The sequence below is a fragment of the Schistocerca piceifrons genome, chromosome 7, assembly GCF_021461385.2.
Source record: "Schistocerca piceifrons isolate TAMUIC-IGC-003096 chromosome 7, iqSchPice1.1, whole genome shotgun sequence".
Classification (NCBI taxonomy): domain Eukaryota; kingdom Metazoa; phylum Arthropoda; class Insecta; order Orthoptera; family Acrididae; genus Schistocerca; species Schistocerca piceifrons.
Genome location: NC_060144.1, coordinates 20,877,310 through 20,904,549, shown reverse-complemented (window position 1 = coordinate 20,904,549; position 27,240 = coordinate 20,877,310). Strand labels below are relative to the sequence as shown.

The following is a 27,240-nucleotide window of genomic DNA, read 5'->3' as shown; positions in this document are numbered from 1 at the left end:
CGTTAAGACGATGCGTCCGGGAAGGCACAAAGGCCCGCTTTGCGAATCTGGTAACTGGGTTGCCTATCTGCAGATGCAGAGTAATTCGGTGTGACAATACGGTGACGAGGGTTAACGATGAAACTTGAGGACAGAACAAGCTACATGTGCACTCTGTAATTATAGAAATTCTACTAACCACTGGCAGGCTTTCCTCTACCTGTGGGACATCCATAAATAGCAATGACATGCAACAAATTACAGTTGGCTTTCTGATAATCTATCGTGCGACACATACGTCCTGGCGGTAGTCAAAGGGTTAATCTGCCCAATCGGTTTACCAGCGTAGTTCGTTATAATCCAGTGTTGTAAATTGCTTTGTTAAATTTTATTTCCTGAGCTATAAAAGTTCAGTTATTTTTTCTTTTGTTACATCTTCGTTGTCAGGAGGTCTGATTATTTACATAGTTCGTATCTAATAATCTTAATTTTTAAACTTGAGTCTCTTGTCCTTTAATGCCCATTGTCTGTTTTTAAGTAATACTTTTGGAAACTATTGTTGAAAGAAATACTAGCAGAAGATAGGAAAGAAGAAAGAAAGATTAGATTTTAACGTCCTGTCGACAGTGCGGTCATAAAAGATGGAGAACATCACGAAACGATGGGGAAGCAAATCTGCCATGCCCTTTTCAAAGGAACCCTACCAATATTTGACTGAAACAATTTAGGGAAATCAAGGAGATCCTAAATCTGGGTGACAGGAGAGGGATTTGAACCGAATGCGATCGTGGCTGTAGCGATGAACCTGGACATGCCATTAACGTATAGCATACGAAAGCCATTGTAAAGATAGCCATAGCCATTGGTCGAACATGGACTTTGCTGACGAATATTCTAATGAGTTGTCGAGCGACTAGCGCATTATACACTGAGGAGCCAATGAAACTGGTACACCTGCCTAATATCGTGTAGGGCCACCGGGAACGCGTAGAAGTGCCGTGACACGACGTGGGATGAACTCGACCAATGTCTGAAGTAGTGCTGGAGGAAATTGCACAGATGTCCATAAATCCGTAAGAGTATGAGGGGGTGGAGATCTCTTCTGAACAGCACATTGTGAGGCATTCCAGATATGCTCAGTAATGTCCATGTGTAGGGACACAACAATGTTTAAACTCAGAAGAGTGTTGCTGGAGCCACTCTGTAGCAATTCTGAACGTTTGGGTGTTGCATTGCCCTGCTTAAATTGCCCAAGTCCCTCGGAATTCACAATGGACATGAATGGATGGAGGTCATCAGACAGGATGGTTACGTACGTGTCACCTGTCAGAGTCGTATCTAGACGTATCAGGGGTCCCATATCACTCCAACTGCACACGCCCCACACCGTTACGTAGCCTCCACCAGCTTGAACAGTCCCCTTCTGACATTCAAGGCCCAAGGATTAATGAGGTTGCCTCCATACCCACACACGTTCATCCGCTCGTTCAAATTTGTAACGAGACTCGTCAGACCAGGCGACATGATTCCAGTAATTAACAATCCAATGTCTGTGTTGATGGGCCCAGACGAGGCGAAAAGCTTTGTGTCGTGCAGTCATCAAGGGAGCAAGAGGCTGCGAAAGCCAATATGAATGATGTTTCGTTGAATGGTTGATGGCTCAGCATTGAAATCTGCAGCAGTTTGAGGAAGGGTTGTACTCCTGTCACGTTGAACGATTCTCTTCAGTCGTCGTTGGTCCCATTCTTGCTGGATCTTTTTCCGGTCGCAGCGATGTCGGAGATTTGACGTTTTCCCGGATTCCTGATATTCACGGTACACTCGCGAAATGATCGTATGGGAAAATCCCCACTTCATCGCTACCTCGAGCGCCGTTTATAACACCACGCTCAAACTCACTTAAATGTTGATATTCTACCATTGCAGCAGCAGTAACCGATCTAACAATTGCGCCAGACACTTATCTTCTTATATAGGCGCTGCCGAACGCAGCGCCGTATTCTGCCTGTGTAGATATCTCTGTATTTGAATAAGCAAGCCTATACCAGTTTCTTTGGGGCTTCAGTGTGGATACACCTACTTGATGATTTTGGTACGTGATTCTAATAAGAATGCTGGAATGTTCATCAGGGAACCATTCGGAATTTATATGAAGGATCTCCGTTATCCAATGAGGGTGATATCTGTCCCCCTCCAGATCTACAACTTTACACGGCCTTCACATTCTGCGTCTGGCTTTATCGGAAAGGCCACTGGATGCTTCAAATTTTTCCACAGGTGTGATATCAGACAGGTGCTTGTGTACGTAATGCTCATAGCCTCACTACAAGCACCCCCATCTTCATCACCATCCCCGGCCACTTGACTCACACTCTAGACCTTTTCATATATTAATAACAGCCGCTCTATTTCACCACGTGCATCAGCCTCTACTAGTGAACTGCTCGGTGTGAAACTTGTTGGATTTATCAACACCGTACAATGGAGGCTTTCATGAGCGGTTGTCTTTGTTGTTGGTGCAGTCTTATGGGTTGTATGATCGTCGTCCATGAAACTTTTTCGCTCCACACTATTTGTACAGAGCTACGTTGAACATCATCAGAGGTACTCCTGGTTCTCCTGAGTCTTGGCGACTGGCCAGTCGGCCAATGGAGAGCTATATGAATATCACGCGAAGGAGCTGCGGTAAAGATTTACACATGATAGGCAAAGATAATCCTAGTCAAACATAAAACTTAATTATGGAACTTTGGACTGACAAAGATAAAACTTATCAATAGATACTGGAGATCCGCTGTCCATACATCACTAAGTTTCATGGCTTCTTCCTTTCTGTGAAATCTGAGTTGTCGCCGTGTTTGTATACAGGGTGTAATGGATGTAAGTGCAGACTTTTTATTGCTCACTGAGCACTCGGTATTGAAAAACATTACATCGGTATTTATTTTATTTGCAGACTAATAAGTATAGCTATGTTTTAGGCTGGTTAGTACCTCCAAGTATATGTGGCAAGAAGACCATTAACGCATATTTTCCCCTGGGCAGCAGAAGAGATGTTGGACGCGTGGATGCACAGTTCTTAGTCTTTAGTATGTACTGACGGCTGTAGTCCATTTAATGATGCGATTTCGACGGTGCAGAAAAGATCGGGTCGTAGAGTTTGTGACGTGTTTGTGGGAAGACTGTCCGGTGCAGAGAAAAAATAACCAGCAAAATAATGTGAGTACATATTAAAGCATATAAAAATATCTGCACTTATATCCGTTGCGCCCTGTTTTTAGAGGGCTTCTGTACACGTGGTGTGCGGAAATTCCCCTTACAGACTTCTAGGACTTTTGAAGGGAAGTGCGTACATAGTATTTCTCATATGAACCATTGACCGGAAACGTCATCCAGCGACGCTACAGAGCGTCAGGCGCGGCGCTTGAAATGTATGTATGTGTACAAGGGGTATTTCCGTGATGATGTTACAAGCTTTGCAGTATCAGGGAGAAGTATATATGTATCACTTTGAGTTATGAGTCCCTACAGCGAAAACGAATGAGTCGACAACTATAAGCGGAAACCGTACTGATACCTCTGACAGTGGAATATATGTACCGGTGTTGTTGTTGCCAAGACTGTAGGATAGGCAACTTCCAGAGGGGTCAGTAGGGATCAAAACAAGAAAAAATGTGCAGTAAACATGGGCTCTGAAATGCATTCGTTGAGAGCTGTGAGCATTTGTTCTATAGAGGAGATGTGTTACGCTCTAGCGAAGATGAACAAGTGCTCATGGCTTCTCAGCTGTGCATCTTAGAGCCCTTGTTTAACGGACATTTTCTCTTGTTTTGGTCCATACTACCACCTCTGGAAGTTCCCTACCCTACAGTCTTAGTAACAAAAACACCGGTACATATATTCCACTGTCAGAGATATCAGTACGATTTTCGCTTGTAGTTGTCGACTCATTCGTTTTCGGTACAGGGACCCATAACTCAAATTGATACATTCATCCGTCTACATCATCCTTATAAGTCTTAACATCATCACGGAATCACCCTTTATATACATACGTTTACAGGCGCCGGTGCTTATAAATTTGACGCTCCGTAGCGTAGTTGGATAACGTGTCCGACATGGGTTCCTATTCTAAATACGAGGGTCACTCCAAAAGAAATGCACACTACTTTTGTAAAAATACTGTTTTCATTCCGCATGTGTGAAAGTTTTACAGTGTGTAGATACATCATTCCTGCTTGTGATGTTTTTCGATTCCGAAGGACTCTTGCTTGTGGACATCATGCCAAGTGGAACCACCATAAATTCTGATGCATATGTGATGACACTGTAGAAACTTCAAGCTCGACTGAGTCATTTTCGACCAAATCGGCAAAAGTAGGATGTTTTGCTGTTGCACAACAATGCACGGCCACATATCAGTCAAAAAACCATGGAAGCGATCACAAAACTGGGATGGACAACACTGAAACACCCGCCTTATAGTCCTGACCTGGCTCCATGTGACTATCATCTCTTTGGGAAACAGAAAGACTCTCTTCATGCAACAAGGTTTGAAGATGATGACTTCCTTGTGCACGCTGCCAAACAGTCGCTCCAACAAATTGGTCCAGAATTTTACCGTGTGGATATACAGGCGCTGGTTCCAAGATGGCGTAAGGCAGTTGAGAGGGATGGAAATTATGTGGAAAAATGAAAATATTGTTCCTAAAGGATGTATCTACACACTGTAAAACTTTCAAACATGTAGAATAATGGATTTAAAAAAAAGTAGTGTGCATTTCTTTTGGAGTGACCCTCTTATTACGTACTCAGTTTCTTCTACAAGTCCTAGAAGTTTGTAACGGGAGTTTATGAACACCTTGTATAACTGTCGATTATAGTTCGTCAATGTAGATAAAATTTTGTCTCGGAAAATTTACCATCATGGTTTCCAGCCTGAAGAGCGTGTTCTGCTACAGCTGATCTTTCTCCTTTCCCTAGTAGACAAAAACTTTTGTATTACTTCAAAGGCATATTTACACTTCTCTTTTTAATTCCAATGCTGACTCATCACACTTACAAGTAATTTTGCATGCCCCACATACCGACAAGGAAGAACGTTTATCCTTTCCCAATCTGATGGCTTGACCTGACATCTGATGTTACATTTCTGTAAAATCTTACCGGTCTGATAGGTTATTTTCTTTCAATAAAATAGATAAAAACTGTGAGCTTCATGCACTGGTTTTCATCGTTTTCCTCTGGCGTAATGTTATTTGGTTGGAGCGCTTTAATTACTTCTTTTTGAACAGCCATTTTTCTGAAATTTTGTTCACCGTATCGTCGGGAGTGAAGCGTGGATCGATGGAAATGATGACTCATAGGCTACAGATTGACGCTCGTATTTGGATTCACTGTCATGCAGGAGAACGGCTATTCTAAAGACACAGCGCCCTACTAACGTAGGCCGATTTCGGTAGTACACACATCAAAAAAAAGTTTTGCATCACCTCGGTTCCGAGAGTTCCGAAACCTGTACAGAAAATTGGAATAGAGATCAACATAACCATCATTTCCGCCATATTTTTTGCTCATGAAAACCACACATTGCATATTGTACCACCATACAGCGAGATCTTCAGAGGTGGTGGTCCAGATTGCTGTACACACCGGCACCTCTAATACCCAGTAGCACGTCCTCTTGCATTGATGCATGTCTGTATTCGTCGTGGCATACTATCCACAAGTTCATCAAGGCACTGTTGGTCCAGATTGACCCACTCCTCAACGTCGATCCGACGTAGATCCCTCAGAGTGGTTGGTGGGTCAAGTCGTCCATAAACAGGCCTTTTCAATGCATCCCAGGCATTTTTGATAGGGTTCATGTCTGGAGAACGTGCTGGCCACTCTAGTCGAGCGATGTTGTTATCCTGAAGGAAGTCATTCACAAGATGTGCACGATGGGGGCGCGAATTGTCGTCCATGAACACGAATGCCTCGCTAATATGCTGCTGATATGGTTGCACTATCGGTCGGAGGATGGCATTCACGTATCGTACAGCCGTTACGGTGCCTTCCACGAGGCATGTCAACAACAGTTCCTGTCTCTCTGTATCTCCTCCATGTATTGACCGTCTAGGCATGGTTGAACTACAGACAACACGAGCCGCGTACCATCTTCCTGGTGGAATGACTAGAACCGACCGACTATCGGACCCCCTCCGTCTAATAGGCGCTGCTCATTCAAGGATGTTTACATCTTTGGGCGGGTTTAGTGACAATTCTGAACAGTCAAAGGGACTGTGTCTGTGATACAACATCCACAGTCAACGTCTATCTCCAGGAGTTCTGGGAACCAGGGTGATGTATAACTTTTCTTGATGTGTGTATTATGATATGGAGAGCACCAGCCAGGGCTTCAAATCGATATGTCGTAGTAAGCGAAAGCATTGTCACTGACCGAGCGAGGCGGCGCAGTGGTTAGCACACTGGACTCGCATTCGGGAGGACGACGGTTCAATCCCGTCTCCGGCCAACCTGATTTAGGTTTTCCGTGTTTTCCCTAAATCGCTTCAGGCAAATGCCGGGATGGTTCCTTTGAAAGGGCACGGCCGATTTCATTCCCCATCCTTCCCTCACCCGAGCTTGCGCTCCGTCTCTAATGACCTCGTTGTCGACGGGACGTTAAACACTAGTCTCCTCCTCCTCCTCCATTGTCACTGCTGCAAACTACCTGAACATTACTGCGGACAATCTGCATCCCTTCACGTTTGATGTCTTCCCCCAACGGCGACGGCATCTTCCAGTAAGATAACTGTCCATATCATGAGGCCAGAACAGTGTTTCAGTGCTTCGAGGAGCAAGACAGTCAACACACGTCGATAACTTGGCCGTCTAATTCGTCTGATCGAAATGGAGGACGCCTGCGACGTTTTCTGACGCCAGCTTTGCGCCCACAAACCGTAGTTCACGATATTTCCGTGATTTGTACGTAGACGTCCAAGGACCAGTCGAAAGCAGGCGACCCAGAACCACTGTTGTTTTGTGTTCCGAAGGTGGTCCCACGCACTATTGAGAACGTGGTCATAATGTGTTGTCTGTTCAGCGTCTGTACTGTTCCGTAGATGTGACGTCGTAACATATCGACGACAGGTGTTAAGACGAAATTTCAGTACGTAACATATTTCAACTGAGCCAACACCGAACACCACTTAAAATTACAAATCGCCCAAACCACGGCTGGAAACGCTGTGCCGGACTTCTACAGCTTACTTACCCCAATATTGACACTGACGACACCAGCGTCGTGCCATTTGGATGGAGAACTCCAAAAGTCGCTTGGTTTCACATAGCTCGTTAAATAATGATTCACTCCAAAAAAGTCAGATGCACCTGCAACAGAGTTTCATTTCTGATAGATGAACACATTTTCCGGACTTTTAAACATATCTACAAATAATAAAATCACTAACTGTGGTCTGCGTACTGTAAGACCTTCGGTACACAGACCATCAGATTATTTGACTTGTCGCTCTAACGAAGTAGGTGAGTGTCAGCAATATGTCTCGTGGTCTTATCGTGGCGTGTTTATCTTCTGCCGTTAGGTCAGACGATAGAAATGCCACTTGCACGCTTAGAGTAGCAGACTGATGGTGACCAACTTTAAACAGAACTTGATTAATTTTCCCACACATTTATTAAAATAATAACAACCATAAAAATTACTTAACTTGGTTCTGGACCCTATTTACAATTGACAATCTGAAGTTCCTTTGGTATTGGTACGTTAATCTTATTCTCACATATATCTCTGATACTTGACAAAAGTGTCTATACATTTATCTTCATGGCTATGTACAGGAATTTGGTAATCTTATTAGGCGCAGACTGAAACTTGACTACAGACTGGTACAGACTAATGCAGACTGGTACAGACTAATGCCGACTGACTAATCGGAGGTCTGTACACCCGTTATAATACCTCGCACATTCATGTATCACTGCGCGAGTGTGATCCATGAGGAGAAAAGGTTCTACGTTAGCAGCAATCTCATTGGCTGCGTTACACATTAATACGCGGATCGGCGGAAGCAGAATTTGGTCCGTCTCTACGGCAGCGCCATCTCGTAGTGCAGAGACGGATGAGCACTGCGCCTGCGCTGTTGTGCTTAGCGGGGCGCGCTCTAGTGGGAAAATTGTGTACGTGCTGACTATGCGGAAGTATGTACACAACACTAACTTAATTCTGTAAATCATGCAAGCACTTTTGAAATGGCACTTTCAGCCCTCTTAAAACGAGGTAAGATAATAGTTTTAAGATATCCTGAAACTATGCTGAAAGTTTACCAAATCTACGAGGAACGCAGCTGTTACCTCATAAAATTACCGCAAAACTTTTCACCTCGTTTCGCGGTTGTTTTTGTGGCTGAGCTCTCACGTCATTCAATTGGTAGGCGAAATAAATTGTTAACAGTCTTAAATTATAAGTAAAACTGTGGATGGCAGTCACATTTTGGACTTGATTCTGTGTAAAACAACATGAGACAAATCACTTCTCAAAGTCTTAAAATGAATTTCAAGTGCTGCTTACAGAGACCCTACACTAAATCCTCTAACGTAATCCACCATTTTGAAAAGTAATTCCGTTCGACGCTTGCTAGAAGTATCCTCTAAATACCTTGAATCCTGAGAACCAGCAACCATTCAGCTGCTGCGAAGGTGCACAACTCTACCCTCTTCCGAATTATCGTTTGGAAATACCTCTCACGCCAAAATTCCGCCAGGTAATAAGCTGAAACATCACTTTGACCGCGCGCTCCGGGCTACACGCTAGCAGCTCCATGCTGTCAGAGTCCACGTTAGGAGGCCGGTGTTATGCTATGAAGGTGTGCCGCCGTCATGGACCCACGCCAGTTTGGACCTACACGTCGCGCTGAACGTATTCATATGTATGAAAGTGTCTCGTGAATAGTTACTGGGCAGTTTGAATATGGGTAGAATTTAACAACAGAATCTTCTACACCCAACGTTTAACTTCCCTAATGACAGTAAAGATAAAATGATATTAACAACAGCTCGTACAGAGCCATGTATATATTTTCCTCCTATGCTCCATTGATGAACGCAGTGGAATTAAAACTCAATACAGCTACACACAGCACTCTGTGAAATGGACCTGAGTAATTCGAGAGCCTTGTCGAACTTAATGCGCAGGAGGTTGACTTGTGGGACAGGGGTATTCCACGCGCTTGATGAAAGGCTGTTGCTCCAGTACACCCAAAAACCTAACGGTCGATTTCAGGCGGCTTTCCACACTTTTCTGAAGATTAACTGCACCTCCAAAACACGACACCGGAAGAGCTGTAATATGAAAGCACACTTCACAATATCAGTACATTTTCCAAAGTAGTGGTACACACATCGTCCCTATCTTAGGGTGACTGACGTTTGTGGCGCCACGAAGGGCGTCTGGCGAAAGATGTAATCCGAAAACAGTTTCCAGTTGCAGGAAATTCCAAACATCCGTCATTAGTGCATCTTCCCATAGGCTGAGTAAACGCTGAAGAAAACGAACGAGGGGCATGCCATAATTTAATAACACTTGCAGTGATTTGGACATCCTGATTTTGAACTGTTCCACATATAAAAATATGAAATGGTTCACACTGTCATGAAGCCTGCAGTTTTATTGTCAGTTATTAATGTTGTAAAATACAATAATTACGTTAACATCGCATTGCAAAGATAGGCAGCACTGAAAATGAAGTTGGGGGAAACAGTTGTACGTGGAGGATAGTGTACCAGGCAACTCGTGATGTTTTCTCGTCCATGTTTCAATCCACTGATTGATTTTAAACCAGTTAAAGAAATGCGCATTTGAAACAGCCAGAAGAAGCTTCCGACACTCTCTACTGTTTCTGCTGTTGTGAGACATGAGGTTGTGTTTCGTGCAACCTTTGCATAGGTAGTTTAAGTGTTGTATGATGTATTAGTGCTGTTCGGAAGATACTGTTAATTCTTTGTTTACAGAGTTTCATGGCGATTAAAATTCTGTACATTTCTGAAAGTAGTTGAATAACGCGTCGGCTGTTACACTGCATGTCGTCGACCGTGCACCATCTTGTACCTCGAAACAGAAGGTGCACTATCATGGAACATTTCTGCAAATGAAATGAGTCTTTCTAATGTCTTAACAATTTTTCCTGCCTTGAAAGTGGAAGTCTGTGCTGGCTGCCAATAGCTTCCGTTTCAAAATGTTGATAATAATTTTCCTCAATTTGATTTCTCCAAGTGATTATTGGTGCGTAACAGATTAATAATGCAAGACAGTACTGGGAAGATTTTCTCGGTTGCAACGCTTTTAAATTTAAATAGAATGTTTGTACTTAGGCATACGATCAAGTTGTACATTGAATCCGTTATTCACATTTAGACGAAACTTTACTCCAGGAGGTAAGTTTTGCAATTTCAGAAAAAAGCTATAGCTTACATAAATTGTATGCTATTATTTCAAAATGGAGTGGGAAAGGATATTTGGCTTCTACTACAAGATTAGCTAGAGACGAAGTGTGGAAGGTGTTCCAAGACACAACACTCTCAGTTACAGAATTCGTGGCGACAAATGCAGTTTCATGTTTCTGGAAGTAACAGTTCCATTCCTAGAGTTTGTTGTATTTATTTTCTATATTTATATTTCTCTCTTTACTACTAGTTTCCAGGTCTTAGACCCATTCTCAAACCATTCTTCTACATCAGACAAGCAGTCAAGGTGGAACCTGTCATGGTCACTGGGCACCAGTGGCATATAAAGGAGCTTGAATAAACAAGCTTTCTGCCCGTGGCTTCGCAGCATACAGACATACATATTTCACATATATATTTATGCTCATATATCATCTTCATCTTTATTGGTTTTCCCCTGAAAGTTCATTCGAATGCAGTGGAAAACTGCAGTGTAGGCTGAATATTGTTTAATCAAAAATCGTGGGCAATAGTTCAACTTTTTGGATGTGAAAATAGAATAAACACCACTTTTTAAACTCGAAATAGGATGCTGTAAGTATTTCATTTCTTTTCTTGACGTTCACTGACATTACTTCTATTTTTAAATTTTGATTATCTCAAGAGTGTGGATTTAAATGAAAAGTCGAGGAGTTTTGAAAGCAACCTTCATTTCAATTCACGAAGAATGTACCAAAACGGATGAGCTCATTGTGTTCTTGAATCATTCTTTGAAGGTTCAGTACTACACCTTACTTTACTCACGCTTCAGAATCATACCTTCGATCTGCCTCCAGTTTTTCCTCTCCCATGATGTATATTTTAACAGTTTCATTTTTCCATTTCTTAGGGGGAGAGGAGATTCAGCCCTGTGGCAAATCTGACGCGGTACTTTGAATGTCGTTGTGAATCCATTTTCTTCTACTACAAATAACGTTCCTAATGAAGGCATGTCAAAGGACGAAGTACGTGGCCTCATATTGTTCGATAGTAACGAAACACATATACAAAAAGTTTTCCGACTAATTTCAGGGTCGGAAGCGCATTCTCAAGTCCTGAATCTCTACTTGCATTTACAAAGGAATGATTGAGAATAGCATCGAAACTAGCACTGAAAGTGTTAAATACCACGGACACTGGCCGCTGTGGGCACAATAGGGTGTTTGACTGTTTCCCGGAAATCGTCTTAACTGGTTAGTTATTTATGTCATCGTACGTTCAGAACACGCTTATGCGATGCCTGTGACGTCACTCTCTAGTATTTCCGCTGCTTATTCGCAGTGATGCCTTGTTTTGGAATTTTGAGTTGGTAGTACCCCATTGAACAAATACATCTACAGTATAAAGCTCCTGAAAAAAACTGCTTTTGAGCGTTCCAAAGAACGAGAAGATAAGTAAAATTTGGTAGCAACTCGCTCATAAAGATCAAATGCTCAGTACGTGAGTTTATTTCTGTAAGCATCATTTTGATGTAAGTAGACACTCTGTATGAACACGGGCGCTGATGACCGCGCAGTTGGGCGCCCCACAAAGCAAAAATCATCAACATCATCATCATCTGTATGAACACATTATAGCCTGTAGCTTAATAAATAGCATGCTGAAAGTCTAATGCAATATTTTCAAGACCGATTCTCCTTCGGAGAAAGTTTGTTTTTCTTTTCCCCTCCTCTTCTCTTCACTGACGTCTTTTTAAGTTTACTTTATTCGTAATACAGTTATGTAGGAACTTTAAATTCTATATGACATTTCAGTAAAATTGTCATTTACTACATTTTACACCTGGTCAGTTTGAGATACATCACAAAGTTGGAGTTAAGAAACCGTATTTCGTGCGTGAGGTATCTCTCGTTCAGATGACTCTGGAACACCATTTAACATCTTCCGACCGCGTTATACTTCCCAAACAAGTCGTTGAAGACAGTAATTTGTCACTTACAACAGGTTTCATTTAACCTGTTGTAAAGTTGTGTGATTCTGTCAAAGAGAAAAATTGAACACTGCTTGGAACCGACGAGGAAATGTAATAAAAAAGTGAAAGTCGGTCCTGCTTAAGCAGCTTTAGATCGCAGTGTTTCAGCATCAATTACATATGCAGTAAAATAATGGATACTTCAAGGTTCTACTGCGTAAACTGCATATTTCGTAGAGCTAATTTTCCGGTGATTTAAATTAATGACACGGAGGAACAGAACATGGCAGTATGTAAGCCGACGGTGCTCTGCGGATCCCCACGAGTGTTAGGACGCTGTCAGAAAATTTGAAAACTGAGAAAAGAGGTACCTGGAAAACAGTAGTCGTTCTGGCAACAACTACAAATTTTAACTGCCAGAACTAGCCTCTGAATGAAAATGTTTCCAACGTGTCTTATTGAGCAGGCTTTCACAAGCAGCCTTGGAAAACCTTTAGCGTGGTCGGAACAAATAACACAGTTCCAGATTCCCGCACTTTTAACATAATTCTGCAACTTATTGCTGTGTCACAGTACTTCCTTACCAGTCACCATGCAATGCAGTTTTCATGTTTCTTATTTCCGGAACTTGATTATCTGGGTTGTTTAGAAGAACGAAGAGGGCATAAACGCATCAACTTTCCGAAGGATTCCGCAGTCAGTCTTCACAAAATTCCTTTCCACTTTTACTTAGAAGTTGGAAACGCATTTTCCATCACTAAATAACTACACCGTTTGCAAAAACGTACGAAAAAAAAAAAACACTAGAAACTTCCATACGATGCATGTTCCAAGGAACATTGCATCATAATTCGGAGTAACACAGGTGAATAAGCAGCGGAAGTACTAGACAGTGACGTCAGCGGCATCACATAAACGTGTTCTGAACATACGATGACATAATTAACCAGTTAAGACGATTTCCGGGAAACAGTCAAGTATCGTAATTATCTGCCGACACTGAGCAAGTGACTTTCAAGTAAAATGTCGCCCCTGTACAGGAGTACACATAATGGACGTACGAGTACAGGTTGTAGATGTGTGGTTGACGACATACCGAAGTTTGGGTCTCACCGTGAGTCGTGCTCAGGTAGCCCGAGGGTTGGTCGACCGCTTGGCGATAAGTGGGAAATATCGGCTCAAATTTTCATTGAAGTCATCCCACTATGCAGCCGACGGTTGTTCATATTCGCAGCTGCGAAGACATTTCATGTACATGTGTACCAGTAACTACGGCTAACACTCTCGTAACACAAATAGAGCTTCGTGTTACTCCTGGCGTGTGACGTCACCAGAGCTTCAGCAATAACAGTGCGTTTTCGATCATGCGACCAAGTCTTGGAATTTAATGACTTTTGGCCTTTAATTACAAAGTAACAACAATCCGAACCATATTTTTAATATAGGGAAATAGCCTTTAGTGCTACAGGGGATATTCACCTGATCTTCCGTGGTACTCGTAGCAGTAATCGAAGGGACCATGACAGATGTGAACTACATGATCATTATTGTGGATCACCTTCATCGCTTCGTGCCTGATGTCTCCACAGGGGGCGCCAGCCTCTTGCAGCAGGATAAATGTTACAGACAAGCAGCCAGAATCATGCTCATCTGGTTTTGAGGAGCATGATAGTGAACTGGTAGTCTTGACCAACAAATTCACCTAGTCTGAACCTCGTGGAACACTTCTGGGGCGCTATTGGGCGCCAGCTCTGTACCTACGAGCCAGCAGGTATCATGCCACCTCTGCTTCCACATACCTCCAGAAAACTTTGGAGAACTTTTACAATCCATGCCGCACAGGACGCCGGCCGCGGTGGCCTTGCGGTTCTAGGCGCTGCAGTCCGCAACCGCGAGACTGCTACGGTCGCAGGTTCGAATCCTGCCTCGGGCATGGATGTGTGTGATGTCCTTAGGTTAGTTAAGTTTAAGTAGTTCTAAGTCTAGGGGACTGATTACCTAAGAAGTTAAGTCCCATAGTGCTCAGAGCCATTTGAACCGCACAGGACTGCTGCTGTGAGGTACGTTGCAAAGGCGGTCCAAACGCTGTTAGACGAGTTCATCAGTGTATGTTTTACATTCAGTCCAGTGACGTGCTTTTATTTTTTGATACTTTAGGTCATACTACAGTCAATTAATGTGGAACACTGTCGTTGAGAACAACTCATACTGAGAAAGCATAGCTATTGATTCCAAAGAGACAGATGGAGAAGAAGAAAAAGAAGAAGAAGAAAAAGAAGAAGAGGTTGAAGAAGAAGAATAAACAAATCAATGAGGATCTGCAGAAAATAAATGCGTAGTGTAATGACTAGCAGTTATCTCTCAATATTATTAAGTGTGACCTAATGCGTATAACAAAGCGAAAATCCCCATTAATGTACGAGTACAAAATAAATGCCCAGTCTTTGGAAGCGGTAACGTCCGTCAAGAATCTGGGTGTGACTGTTCGAAATGATCTCAAATGGAACGATCAGATTACACAAGTAACGGGTAAGGCAAACTCTAGATTGCGGTTTATTGGTAGAATCCTGAAGCGATGCAGTCCTTCAACGAAGGAAATTGCATACAATACGTTGGTTCGTCCAGTCTTATTGTTCGCCTGTATGGGAACCTTACCAGTTGGGTCTGATTTAAGAGATTGAGAAGGTCCAAAGAAGAGCGGCAAGATTCGTGACTGGTACATTTAGACATCGCGAGAGCGCTGCAAATCTCACAGAAAGTGTGGTGTCACCGCCAGACACCACACTTCCATGGTGGTAGCCTTTAAATCGGCCGCGGTCCGTTAGTATACGTCGGACCTGAGTGTCGTCACTATCAGTGATTGCAGACCGAGCGCCGCCACACGGCAGGTCTAGTCTAGAGACTCCCTAGCACTCGCCCCAGTTGTACAGCCAACTTTGCTAGCGATGGTTCACTGTCTACATATGCTCTCATTTGCCGAGACGACAGTTTAGCATAGCCATCAGCTACGTCATTTGCTACGACCCAGCAAGGCGCCATATTCAGTTACTATTCTTAACAGATAATATTGTGAATCACGTGCCGTCAAGCGCGACGTTCATCATTAATGGATTAAAGTTAAGTATCAAAGTAATTACGTCCGCTTTCTGAATTCTAATTCCTTGTCTTGTTCCAGACCTCACGTCAGTATAGTCCTTCCCTCCTCACGCCAGCTGGCGTGAGCTAAAACGCGTGCATTTCGGCCTCCTCTAGCAACACGGTGTTGGCTCTTCTGCCAACACAACAGGAAGTTTGAAGTGGGACACACTTGCAGATAGACGACGCGTTAAACGGAAGAGGCTGCTCACTAAATTCCAAAACCCCGATCTTCGCCAAGGATGTAGAGCATATATTATTACCTCTAACTTTCAAACCGCGCAATGATCACCATTCAAAGATAAGGGAAAATAGCGCTCGTACTCAGGAGTTCGGACAGTTGTTTTTCCCTCGAGCGATCCGTGAGTGGAACAGAGGGGAGGAAATATGACTTTGGCGTGAATAGTACCCTCCACCACACACCGCTTGGTGGCTAGCGGAGTATATATGTAGATATAGAAGAAGGTGCAAACTTAGAGCAACTACACGCAAAAAGTAATCTCATTAAATTTTATGTTCTGTGGAAGAAATCACAGCATGAGTTGTTCTACATTCCGCTTTAAAGGAAATGACGCTGCTAATGGGTGCATATTTACCTCTGAGGTACTCAATCTCTTCCTGAGTGAAAGTTGGCAACCGTGAGCGGGGACGCCCCTCTGCTGCGCTGTTAGCGTCTACCCTCTGACGCACCACCGCCGGGTAATCCCCCTCCTGGCTGAAGATAGGGTGTGCGTAGTGACCAACCTGGTCAATATCAAGACAAACGGTTGTCACTACCAGCGCACTTTCCTCAAACGTATCATTGATGCACATAATAAAACGTAGATAGACTACATGACTGATGAACTTATAATCTCGCAGTAGCTATACAGTTTTTAAATGTATATAGAAGTTTTATAAACTTATTACACGTCATAGATACTATTTCAGTCATAGCAAAAAGTTCTATATGAAAAATGAAAAGATATACTAATGCTAGGAGCTGTATACGTGTTACTCCTCTCCTTGGCTGACATCTTCAATGTTCTCAAGAGTCCAGTACGGACTTTATTCTGAGTTTGTGTGTTTTTGTCACGTTGGGTTGGATCCTACCACTGTCGACTGGAGTTTTTTTTTTAAAAAGAATCATAAATTAACTTAAAATTTAATATTAAGAAATATGATGACTAGCCTGTTCAAAATCCTTCTACAAAATTACTCCATTACTGCGCAAAAGGATACCGGCACCTCTCGGAATTGTACTATTTTTGATATATTTGTAAGCTATTGAAGTAGGCCAGTACCCGACATATGAAATAGTCTGCAGAATCTGAGGCGCCCACATGAACGTCATTGTAAAGGTTCACTTATTGTTGCTGAACAATAGCTTGTAGTCGCTATAAATTTTCTTTAAAGTATTATTCATCTGGGATTACTCTGCTCCGTTTCCACTCTTCTTGGTTCGGATTGGAAAAGATGTTATTCACGAGAAATGCAGCCCTCACAAAAAGTTTCAGTTTTTCAGAAATCATGCATTTATATTTAGATATGAGGGTTCAAGTTTTTTTTCCCAGGAGCGATCACACTACCATACTTACATCAAACTGATACTTCCTCTCAGCTGCTTCCAAGTCTTCACTGGAGTTTGAGACTGGTTTTCTTCCCGTTATACTTAACGTAATTCCTACGGTGCCTGAAACAGATTTCCACTTAGTAAAATAATGAAATACAGTACTTGTACTTAGCATGAAGGAAGTTATACATTATTTAGAAGTGCACGAATGTAAAGTGCATTATTCCATTATCATATTGATGAAGCTCATCGTAGTGTAGTGAAGAAAGTTTGCAAGTATCGTACCATTAATTACAAAAAATGTGGATTAAGTTGCCAAAATAAACTAGTGGCAGTTGTAGGTTTACTAAATAGCAGCTACTACAAGCTATCAATAACCTGTCAAACGCATGCACTGTAAGACAGCAACACAAATTACTTCTAAGTGGAACAACTGTTCAACGTGGAACTCTATGGAGATGATACAAGAGAGGTTTGCAGCCGCAGCAACCAGCTTTCGTCAAACAAGAAAGTGATAATGACAAATGAAAGTAATAAGTTTGATATTCTGAGTATTTTAGAAGGTCAAGTTAATATAGCAATACTATGACTGCAATGTGAAGGGATTTTCTTCATTGTTTTCATTAGTCCAAAATTCACTATACATTGAATTTGAGCGTACTTACAGTAAAATGGTTTCGTATATGGTTCTCCAAAAAAACGGTTAAAGTATCAAAATATTACATTCTCTAGTTATTTGATGGTTGCTGAATGAAAAAAATTAATATTGCAAAATTTGCAGCCTTTCGTAGTTTATATACAAATACAGTTAAACGTAAGGAGTAAGCTTATTGCGGAGTGCTAATTTTTCTTAAGTATGACACTGATATTTTCCTCTTTGGCCAAACTGAAGGAACGGCATTTGACAGACATGTCTCCAACTGGCTGTTGTAGCCAGTTCTCCATCAGCGACAGCACAACCCTGGCACCCGCTTACAGCCACCGCCAACCACGTAGCTCTACTGAGTCGCTCCTGGATTGCTGTTTTCAGTTAGAGTTTTACTGGCCTTCTTAATACATGTCGATAAAACGAGTATCCGACTAGACTAATTTGGGAGCGCCCGATCTAGCGGGCACGTAAAATTGCGGTTTAAAAATAATTTTTTTTGTAATGGGAAACAAACTGACGCTTTCCGTCGACAAAGGGCATCGTATTAAAGACGAGACGAGCAGCAATTGTTTGGACTGACTCCAACTACACAATGCAAAAACGAAATTGAGAAAATTTGCAAGACGACCCTTGGTAGAGACATCCTGTATACCTTCTGCCCTCGCCACATACACATCTGATACATAATTTCACATGTCTCCTCCTCCCCTCTTACTGTGTCCACCTCTTTCTCCCCATCTCTGTCCACCTCATTTCCCCAGCTCTATCTGTCCATATCCTCCTCTTCATTTTCTCTATCTTTCCATGTCCTCCCCCTCCATCTCCTCAGCTCCTCACTCCAAGCCTATCTTCCTCCTTCCTCATTGTGTCCAACTCCCCCTCTCCCCTCACTCTATTACATCCTTCTCTCTGTCTTTCTTATCCCCTGTTCACTACCCCACTACACCTTCCACCTGCCTCCTGCATCTCCCTCTCCTCCCCTTCTCCCTGTCTGTTTGTCCCCTCTTTACAGTCTCCTCACACACATCTCCTCTTGCCTTCTCTGTTCATCTTATCCTCTCATTCACTGCCTGTCCATCTTCTCATCCACTCTCTCTCTGTTCATCTTCTCCCCCTCCCTGTTTTACTATTCATCTCCTCTATCCACCTCCTCTGTCCTACTCATTCTCCCCCTCTCTCACTTTCTAGCTCCTCCTTCTCCTCCTCCTTCTCTTCTCCTCCACCCCCCCCCTCCCCCAATCCCGCTGTCTCTGCTCTGCCTTGCTCATCTGCATGTGTAGCCCGTGCAAAGCATACCGATAACCGATACTATCCATACAACACATTTCCTCCCCTGTCTCTCTTTCCATCTCCTACTCCCCCTCCCCGCCCTCTGTCCATCTAATGCACCCCCTCTGCTGGACATACATCCACACATAAATCGCACCTGTGGTTTCTGATGGCTTGTTCAGAATATTATAATTATGATTTATTCAGCTTTCTGAGCAGTATTATGTTTGTTTCCGTGAAAATACTTTCACAACACTGAAAAATCCTACAATACACAATCAGCAAAACATAGTAGCATGAAAGGATGCGAAAATTTACGCAAAACTACTCTGATATGCTTGCTGTCACTGTGGGGACAGCTGGACATAGCTGCTTTTCCACTGCATTCAGTGAACCCATAGAAGATAAGCACATTGGCCTATTCTTCCTCAGTAAACCCGCCCAGGCCGCTATGTACCGCTGTTAATGTACAACTACCACTACCAGAGAAACAAATCCCAGATTGGACAGAGGAGTACTGAATGCAAGCCTGAGGACCAGGATTAAAGTAGACCTTACTGTTGTGAACAGCAAGTACCGTGAGTGAAATACCGTCGACATTTGCATTGCCTTGCAAATTTTCACCATAATACCGATACAACGGTTAAGATAGCAAATGAAATGTTGTTAGCCTGTAAGGAGAACACAGATAACTTGTACCAAAATATTTGGAAAATATTTCCTAACAACTTCCAAAATTTTTTGGTGGAGTTCTTGTTCACCCAGTACGGTATATATTTTCAAATGGAACTTGCTCATCGACATTAACAGAATGTCAGTGCTCGTGTTATGGATTCCTCTGGTAGCAGTCCACGAGCAACTGTAGTTTGAAAATTGTAAATACTGTTCCATGTGTCAGCACTAACTTACGAAAAAAACTGAATAAACAAATACTTTGGATTCTGAAGAAGAAAGAAGTTTGCCCTTCGAGTGTGGTGTTCAGTACGCCACCACCAGCCTCATTACAAGGCTCCAGTCTGTCATTGGAAGCCTGAAGTAAGCACGGTAGCACTTCAGCGGAAGTTCCTGCGCAGTCAGTAGGAATACGGCCCTTTACATCATCTACTATAGTAGATTTGTCCTTATAAACAGTTTTATAATTTTCCAGAGAGAAACTACGGGAGTCAAATCTATTGAACCATTCGGTGATGGTGTAGGCCGCCTTCCTCGAATCCAGCGATATGAAAACAGTCACTGAAGATGAGCTATTGGTAGGATGCGGAAACAGTCGTGAATGATCCACGAAAAGTAATCATCAGGTTGACGGACTGAATTAATTCGAGAAAGCGTGATACGTGCAGGATCTAACAACAGTGAGAAACATACCATTCTGCTTGGCCTTGAACTGTTCCTGATAGAGGCGGTAGACGAGTCCATGTGCTCTGATGACGGTGTGTGCAGCCAGGTAGTCGCCGATGCCCGGAGCGTTCTGTGACGGAGCCTGAAATTCCGCGGAAGCGTAGCCGATGGTGAACACTTCCGGCTCGTTGAACGTGGTCCACATCTTCACCTGCGAGACGACAGCCGTCAGAGGCGTAATCACAGTGAGCAGGAACCGATATGAGAAACACTGGAGCCATCGATACTCACTCTGTCTCCAAAGTTTTCAAACAGCACTCTGGCATACTCCACGAAGTAGTCAGCGAGAATTGGGTTTGGCCATCCACCGATGTACTGCAGCGCTTGCGGCAGGTCCCAGTGGTACATTGTCACCTGCACAACGAGTTTGCTTCGTGAACTTAAATTCCAGATCCCATAACTTGCTGTCCATCGATTACATTTTTCAGTCTTAAATCTAGTGGTTACCTGTCCATTCCAAAATCAGGTTTACCTCAGCGTTCAGGGTGGTTTTGCTAATTGGAGACAAACTGCAGGAAACTATGGCTGAGAGGACAAGAAGTCATGTGGACACATGGCCAAAAGTGCGTTTCAAGGGAGAGACACTCTCATGAAGTTGGAAATAATGCGTATTTGAGAGTGGATCCAAAACACTAGTACAAACAGAACATTTCCACTTCCGTGATGTATTGTCGTGTACGTTTTCAGTCTTTGTAACCTACACAGTCAAATATTTTTATCTCTAGCTTCAATTGGGTGTACTTCTCTTCGTGCGAATTTCCCGTCAGAAGTGTTCATATTCTATTTTGCTCTATATCGTATCAAGGATCATTTCTTCCAATTTATCTTTTTTTGTCAAAATCACCTTGTATATGTCTATTATAGGAGGACAAAATGCATTCCATGGAACTCAACGAAATTGCGATGTTTCGAGACAAAAAAAATGGTTTAATTGGCTCTGAGCACTATGGGACTTAACATCTGTGGTCATCAGTCCCCTAGAACTTCGAACTACTTGAACCTAACTTCCATGCCCGAGGCAGGATTGGAACCTGCGACCGTAGCGGTCTCGCGGTTCCAGACTGAAGCGCGGCCACACCGGCCGGTCGTTTCGAGACAGGTTGTTGTTCACGTTTTCTCTCTTTGTGTACTAGCAATTACGATTTCGCAGCAAAGGTGGTATGGCCTACCAGTGTGTAGATTGCAGCTTGAGTCAGGACGCTCACAGAGAAAATAGTCATCTGGACTAGACCAGACAATCAGAAATGGGTCTAAATGCTGGCTCACCTCATTATCTTAACCTTACTTGTTGACTTGAGCATATTTCTGCAGAATATGATATGATTTTATAGACTTCTCTTGATTATAGTCTCTGCACGTGGTAATCCTGCTACGATCGATACTTACAACGACTGCAACTTGATGCTGAACCTGATTTCTTCAAAACCTACAGCCGTCTTTATGACGTCATTTATTGTTGGCTAGCAGTTTCGGCGGTACAATGCACTATCTTCATTCCTTAGTGATGCTGAAGGGCTTAACACCATCCGTAGACACAACGCATCACTGGCCAACGTAACTGGTTTACGCAGACTACTTGTAATCGTGAAGCTGTCACTCCTGCCTTCAAATCATGGCACTGACAACTCGTCCTCAATTCACTCTTCGAAAGGTGATTTGAAGTGACGAAACCAAAGTCTTACATTACTTGTGGATCAGTTCTTATACCAGCAATTCCCGCATGTAACGTACACTTGGAACGTTACACTGTTTTAGAGTAACCCCAAGCATGGTCGTGGTCTAAACAACACTGAGTACCTAATTTCATGTTGCCTAGCGGTCATCTTCTACTGGCGTCTAATAAAATCTGGGCACGTGATTCACACTACTCGAACCATGAATGGGGCATAGCACGTAACCGAGATTGCGAAAGAACACGTTGTGTCCTATATAGACAAGTTTTGAGCTTATGACTTAACAAACCGGCCGCGGTGGCCGAACGGTTCTAGGCGCTTCAGTCCGGAACCACACGGCTGCTACGGTCGCAGGTTCGAATCCTGCCTCGGACATGGATGTGTGTGATGTCTTAGGTTAGTTAGGTTTACTTGGTTCTAAGTCTAGGGGACTGATGACCTCAGATGTTAAGTCCCGTAGTTATTAGAGCCATTTGAACCACTTGAATCTAAGACAACAATGTGCCCGAAAGTTCCACCTCTCCCCTAATTTTTACATACTTATGGCCAGTAAACTAGATCCAGTATTATTTGCGCTAATGTACCATTGCATTACTAGCACAAGACAAATGAACCAGTGTAGACAGACAAAGAAACCACTTTATAACAACGTTCGACTACATATGGAAACCTATAATTGCATAACGACTCTTTGGTCACACCTGCATGTATGCTTCTCTCTTACCAGAGGCTGGATTCCGTTCGCGAGCAGCTCGTTGATGAGATTGTTGTAGTAGTCGATGCCCGGTTGGTTGATGACGTCGAGGTCTCCAGTGGGCAGGATGCGTGTCCAGGCAATGGAGAAACGGTACACGTCCGCCTGTCCGTAAACAAAACAGAATAAAATACGTAAGTAAGTTTATGAAAACAGCTCCGCTGTCCTTGTTGACCAATTCATTCTAAGAGTACGGGAAGAATGTACGAATATATTAATCATACTCTAGGTCTCTTTCAAAAGTTATGCTATAAATTTCAAATGACATAGATAAATAAACAAGAGCGTGTAGTACACTACGTGTGAGAGTCGAGTACAGTTGAGAATACATTTTGATCTTTGAGCAAAGGGACGAAACACTTCACGAGAATGGAGAATGGAGCAGGCATGTGACAATGATAACAAAAATCACGGTTAGGTATGTTATAACGAAACAGGAACAGTGTCCCGAAAGAAATAGCATTTTTACATTTTTTTTTTATTCGGACATTCTGTCAGAGAAAATTATTACATCAACAAACCGAAAACGTTCGACGACCCTATTTCCAGCAAACGTCTTGCTGTAAAGGGTGCTATAAACCCTCTGTCAGAGAACTGCTAGCACGTCTACCTGAGAGTACGCGAATTTAAACGGCTTACCGTGGATTACGTTATGCATACATTCAATGTTGTTGTTGTTGTCTTCAGTCCTGAGACTGGTTTGATGCAGCTCTCCATGCTACTCTATCCTGTGCAAGCTTCTTCATCTCCCAGTACTTACTGCAACCTACACCCTTCTGAATCTGCTTAGTGTATTCATCTCTTGGTCTCCCTCTACGATTTTTACCCTCCACGCTGCCCTCCAATGCTAAATTTGTGATCCCTTGATGCCTCAGAACATGTCCTACCAACCGGTCCTTTCTTCTTCTCAAGTTGTACCACAAACTCCTCTTCTCCCCAATTCTGTTCAATACCTCCTCATTAGTTATGTGATCTACCCATCTAATCTTCAGCATTCTTCTGTAGCACCACATTTCACAAGCTTCTATTCTCTTCTTGTCCAAACTATTTATCATCCATGTTTCACTTCCATACATGGCTACACTCCACACAAATACTTTCAGAAACGACTTCCTGACACTTAAATCTATCTCGATGTTAACAAATTTCTCTTCTTCAGAAACGCTTTCCTTGCCATTGTCGGTCTACATTTTATACCCTCTCTACTTCGACCATCATCAGTTATTTTGCTCCCCAAATAGCAAAACTCCTTTACCACTTTAAGTGTCTCATTTCCTAATCTAATTCCCTCAGCATCACCCAACTTAATTCGACTACATTCCATTATCCTTGTTTTGCTTTTGTTGATGTTCATCTTATACCCTCCTTTCAAGACACTGTCCATTCCGTTCAACTGCTCTTCCAAGTCCTTTGCTGTCTCTGACAGAATTACAATGTCATCGGCGAACCTCAAAGTTTTTGTTTCTTCTCCATGAATTTTAATACCTACTCCGAATATTTCTTTTGTTTCCTTTACTGCTTGCTCAATATACAGATTGAATAACATCGGGGACAGGCTATAACCCTGTCTCACGCCCTTCCCAACCGCTGCTTCCCTATCATGCCCCTCGACTCTTATAACTGCCATCTGGTTTCTGTACAAATTGTAAATAGCCTTTCGCTCCCTGTATTTTACCCCTGCCATCTTTAGAATATGAAAGAGAGTATTCCAGTCAACATTGTCGAAAGCTTTCTCTAAGTCTACAAATGCTAGAAACGTAGGTTTGCCTTTCCTTAATCTATTTTCTAAGATAAGTCGTAGGGTCAGTATTGCCTCAGATGTTCCAACATTTCTGCGGAATCCAAACTGATGTTACCCAAGGTCGGTTTCTACCAGTTTTTCCATTCGTCTGTAAAGAATTCGCGTTAGTATTTTGCAGCTGTGACTTGTTAAACTGATAGTTCGGTAATTTTCACATCTGTCAACAACTGGTTTCTTTGGGATTGGAATTATTGTATTCTTCTTGAAGTCTGAGGGTATTTCGCCTGTCTCATACATATTGCTCACCAGATGGTAGAGTTTTGTCAGGACTGGCTCTCCCAAGACCGTCAGTAGTTCTAGTGGAATGTTGTCTACTCCCGGGGCCTTGTTTCGACTCAGGTCTTTCAGTGCTCTGTCAAACTCTTCACGCTGTATCGTATCTCCCATTTCACCTTCATCTACACCCGCTTCCATTCCCATAATATTGTCCTCAAGTACATCGCCCTTGTATAGACCCTCTAAATACTCCTTCCACCTTTCTCCTTTTCCTTCTTTGCTTAGAACTGGGTTTCCATCAAAGCTCTTGATATTCATACAAGTGGTTCTCTTTTCTCCAAAGCTCTCTTTAATTTTCCTGTAGGCAGTATCTATCTTACCCCTAGTGAGATAAGCCTCCACATCCTTACATTTATCCATCCCTGCTTAGCCATTTTGCACTTCCTATCGATCTCATTTATGAGACGTTTGTATTCCTTTTTGCCTGCTTCATTTACTGCATTTTTATATTTTCTCCTTTCATCAATTAAATTCAATATTTCTTCTGTTAACCAACGATTTCTACTAGCCCATCCCTTTTTACCTACTTGATCCTCTGCTGCCTTCATTACTTCATCCCTCAGAGCTACCCATTCTTCTTCTACTGTATTTCTTTCCCCCATTCCTGTCAATTGTTCCCTTATGCTCTCCCTGAAACTCTGTACAACCTCTGGTTCTTTCAGTTTATCCACGTCCCATCTCCTTAAATTCCCAACTTTTTGCAGTTTCTTCAGTTTTAATCTACAGTTCATAACCAATAGATTGTGGTCAGAGTCCACATCTACCCCTGGAAATGTCTTACAATTTAAAACCTGGTCCCTAAATCTCTGTCGTACCATTATATAATCTATCTGATACCTTCTAGTATCTCCAGGATTCTTCCATGTACACAACCTTCTTTTATGATTCTTGGAGCAAGTATTAGCTATGATTAAGTTATGCTCTGTGCAAAATTCTACCAGACGGTTTCCTCTTTCATATCTCTCCCCCAATCCATATTCACCCACTATGTTTCCTTCTCTCCCTTTTCCTACTCTCGAATTCCAGTCACCCATGACTATTAAATTTTCGTGTCCCTTCACTACCTGAATAATTTCTTTTATCTCATCATACGTTTCATCAATTTCTTCATCATCTGCAGAGCCAGTTGGCATATAAACTAGAACTACCGTAGTAGGATGGGCTTCGTGTCTATCTTGGCCGCAATAATGCGTTCGCTGTGCTGTTTGTAGTAGCTTACCCGCATTCCCATTGCTTTAATCATTATTAAACCTACTCCTGCATTACCCCTATTTGATTTTGTATTTATAATCCTGTATTCACATGACCACAAGTCTCGTTCCTCCTGCCACCGAACTTCACTAATTCCCACTATATCTAACGTTAACCTATCCATTTCCCTTTTTAAATTTTCTAACCTACCTGCCCGATTAAGGGATCTGACATTCCACGCTCCGATCCGTAGAACGCCAGTTTTCTTTCTCCTGATAATGACGTGCTCTTGAGTAGTCCCCGACCGGAGATCCGAATGGGGGACTATTTTACCTCCGGAATATTTTACCCAAGAAGACGCCATCATCATTTAACCATACAGTAAAGCTGCATGCCCTCGGGTAAAATTACGGCTGTAGTTTCCCCTTGCTTTCAGCCGTTCGCAGTACCAGCACAGCAAGGCCGTTTTGGTTAGTGTTACAAGGCCAGATCAGTCAATCATCCAGACTGTTGCCCCTTCAACTACTGAAAAGGCTGTTGCCCCTCTTCAGGAACCACACGTTTGCCTGGCCTCTCAACAGATACCCCTCCGTTGTGGTTGCACCTGCGGTACGGCTATCTGTATCGCTGAGGCACGCAAGTCTTCCCACCAACGTCAAGGTCCATGGTTCATGTGGTTAGGTACATTCAATGGCGACTCATAAAATATTATTGATGTACAAAGGAGAGAAGAAAGCCAGAAGCTCTGGAGATCTGGTGCTGTAGAAGGCTGATAAAGATCAGCTGGAAAGACCGAGTTACCCGTGGAGAGGTGCTGACAAGAGTACAAGAAACCAGATCTCTCTGGAGACACCTCAAAAGAAGAAGAGACAACCTGGTAGGGCACATTTTGAAACACAATAATATCAGTGGAACTATGTAGCAGGAGCTATAGAGGGGAAGAACAGTCGAGGACGCCCAAGGATGTCACACATGCACCACGTTATGAATGGTGTGGGGTTGCACAACATACTCGGAAGTGAGGAGGAGGGAAGAGACAAAAGAGGAATGGCATACTACTGTAAACGAATCTCAAGTTTGTACTCTAAAGAGAGAGGAGAGCTGTTTTGGTAGCAGCGACATGACTTCTTCCTGGTAGCGTATATTTTTCATACGTAGCGACGAGGTAG

At 42.8% G+C, this 27,240-nt stretch overlaps 1 protein-coding gene across 1 annotated transcript in view; it reads right to left on the bottom strand.

The window, feature by feature from the left end:
- Window positions 1-27,240, bottom strand: part of LOC124805388 (myrosinase 1-like) — a 47,264-nt gene that overhangs the window by 5,005 nt on the left and 15,019 nt on the right. Inside the window, exons 3-8 of the mRNA XM_047265950.1 lie at window positions 22,774-22,908; window positions 20,608-20,730; window positions 20,344-20,527; window positions 17,086-17,180; window positions 16,105-16,252; window positions 7,238-7,353 (exon numbers count right to left, since the gene is read on the bottom strand). Coding sequence (XP_047121906.1) covers window positions 7,238-7,353; window positions 16,105-16,252; window positions 17,086-17,180; window positions 20,344-20,527; window positions 20,608-20,730; window positions 22,774-22,908 — 801 coding nt within the window. The remainder of the gene's footprint in view (window positions 1-7,237; window positions 7,354-16,104; window positions 16,253-17,085; window positions 17,181-20,343; window positions 20,528-20,607; window positions 20,731-22,773; window positions 22,909-27,240) is intronic.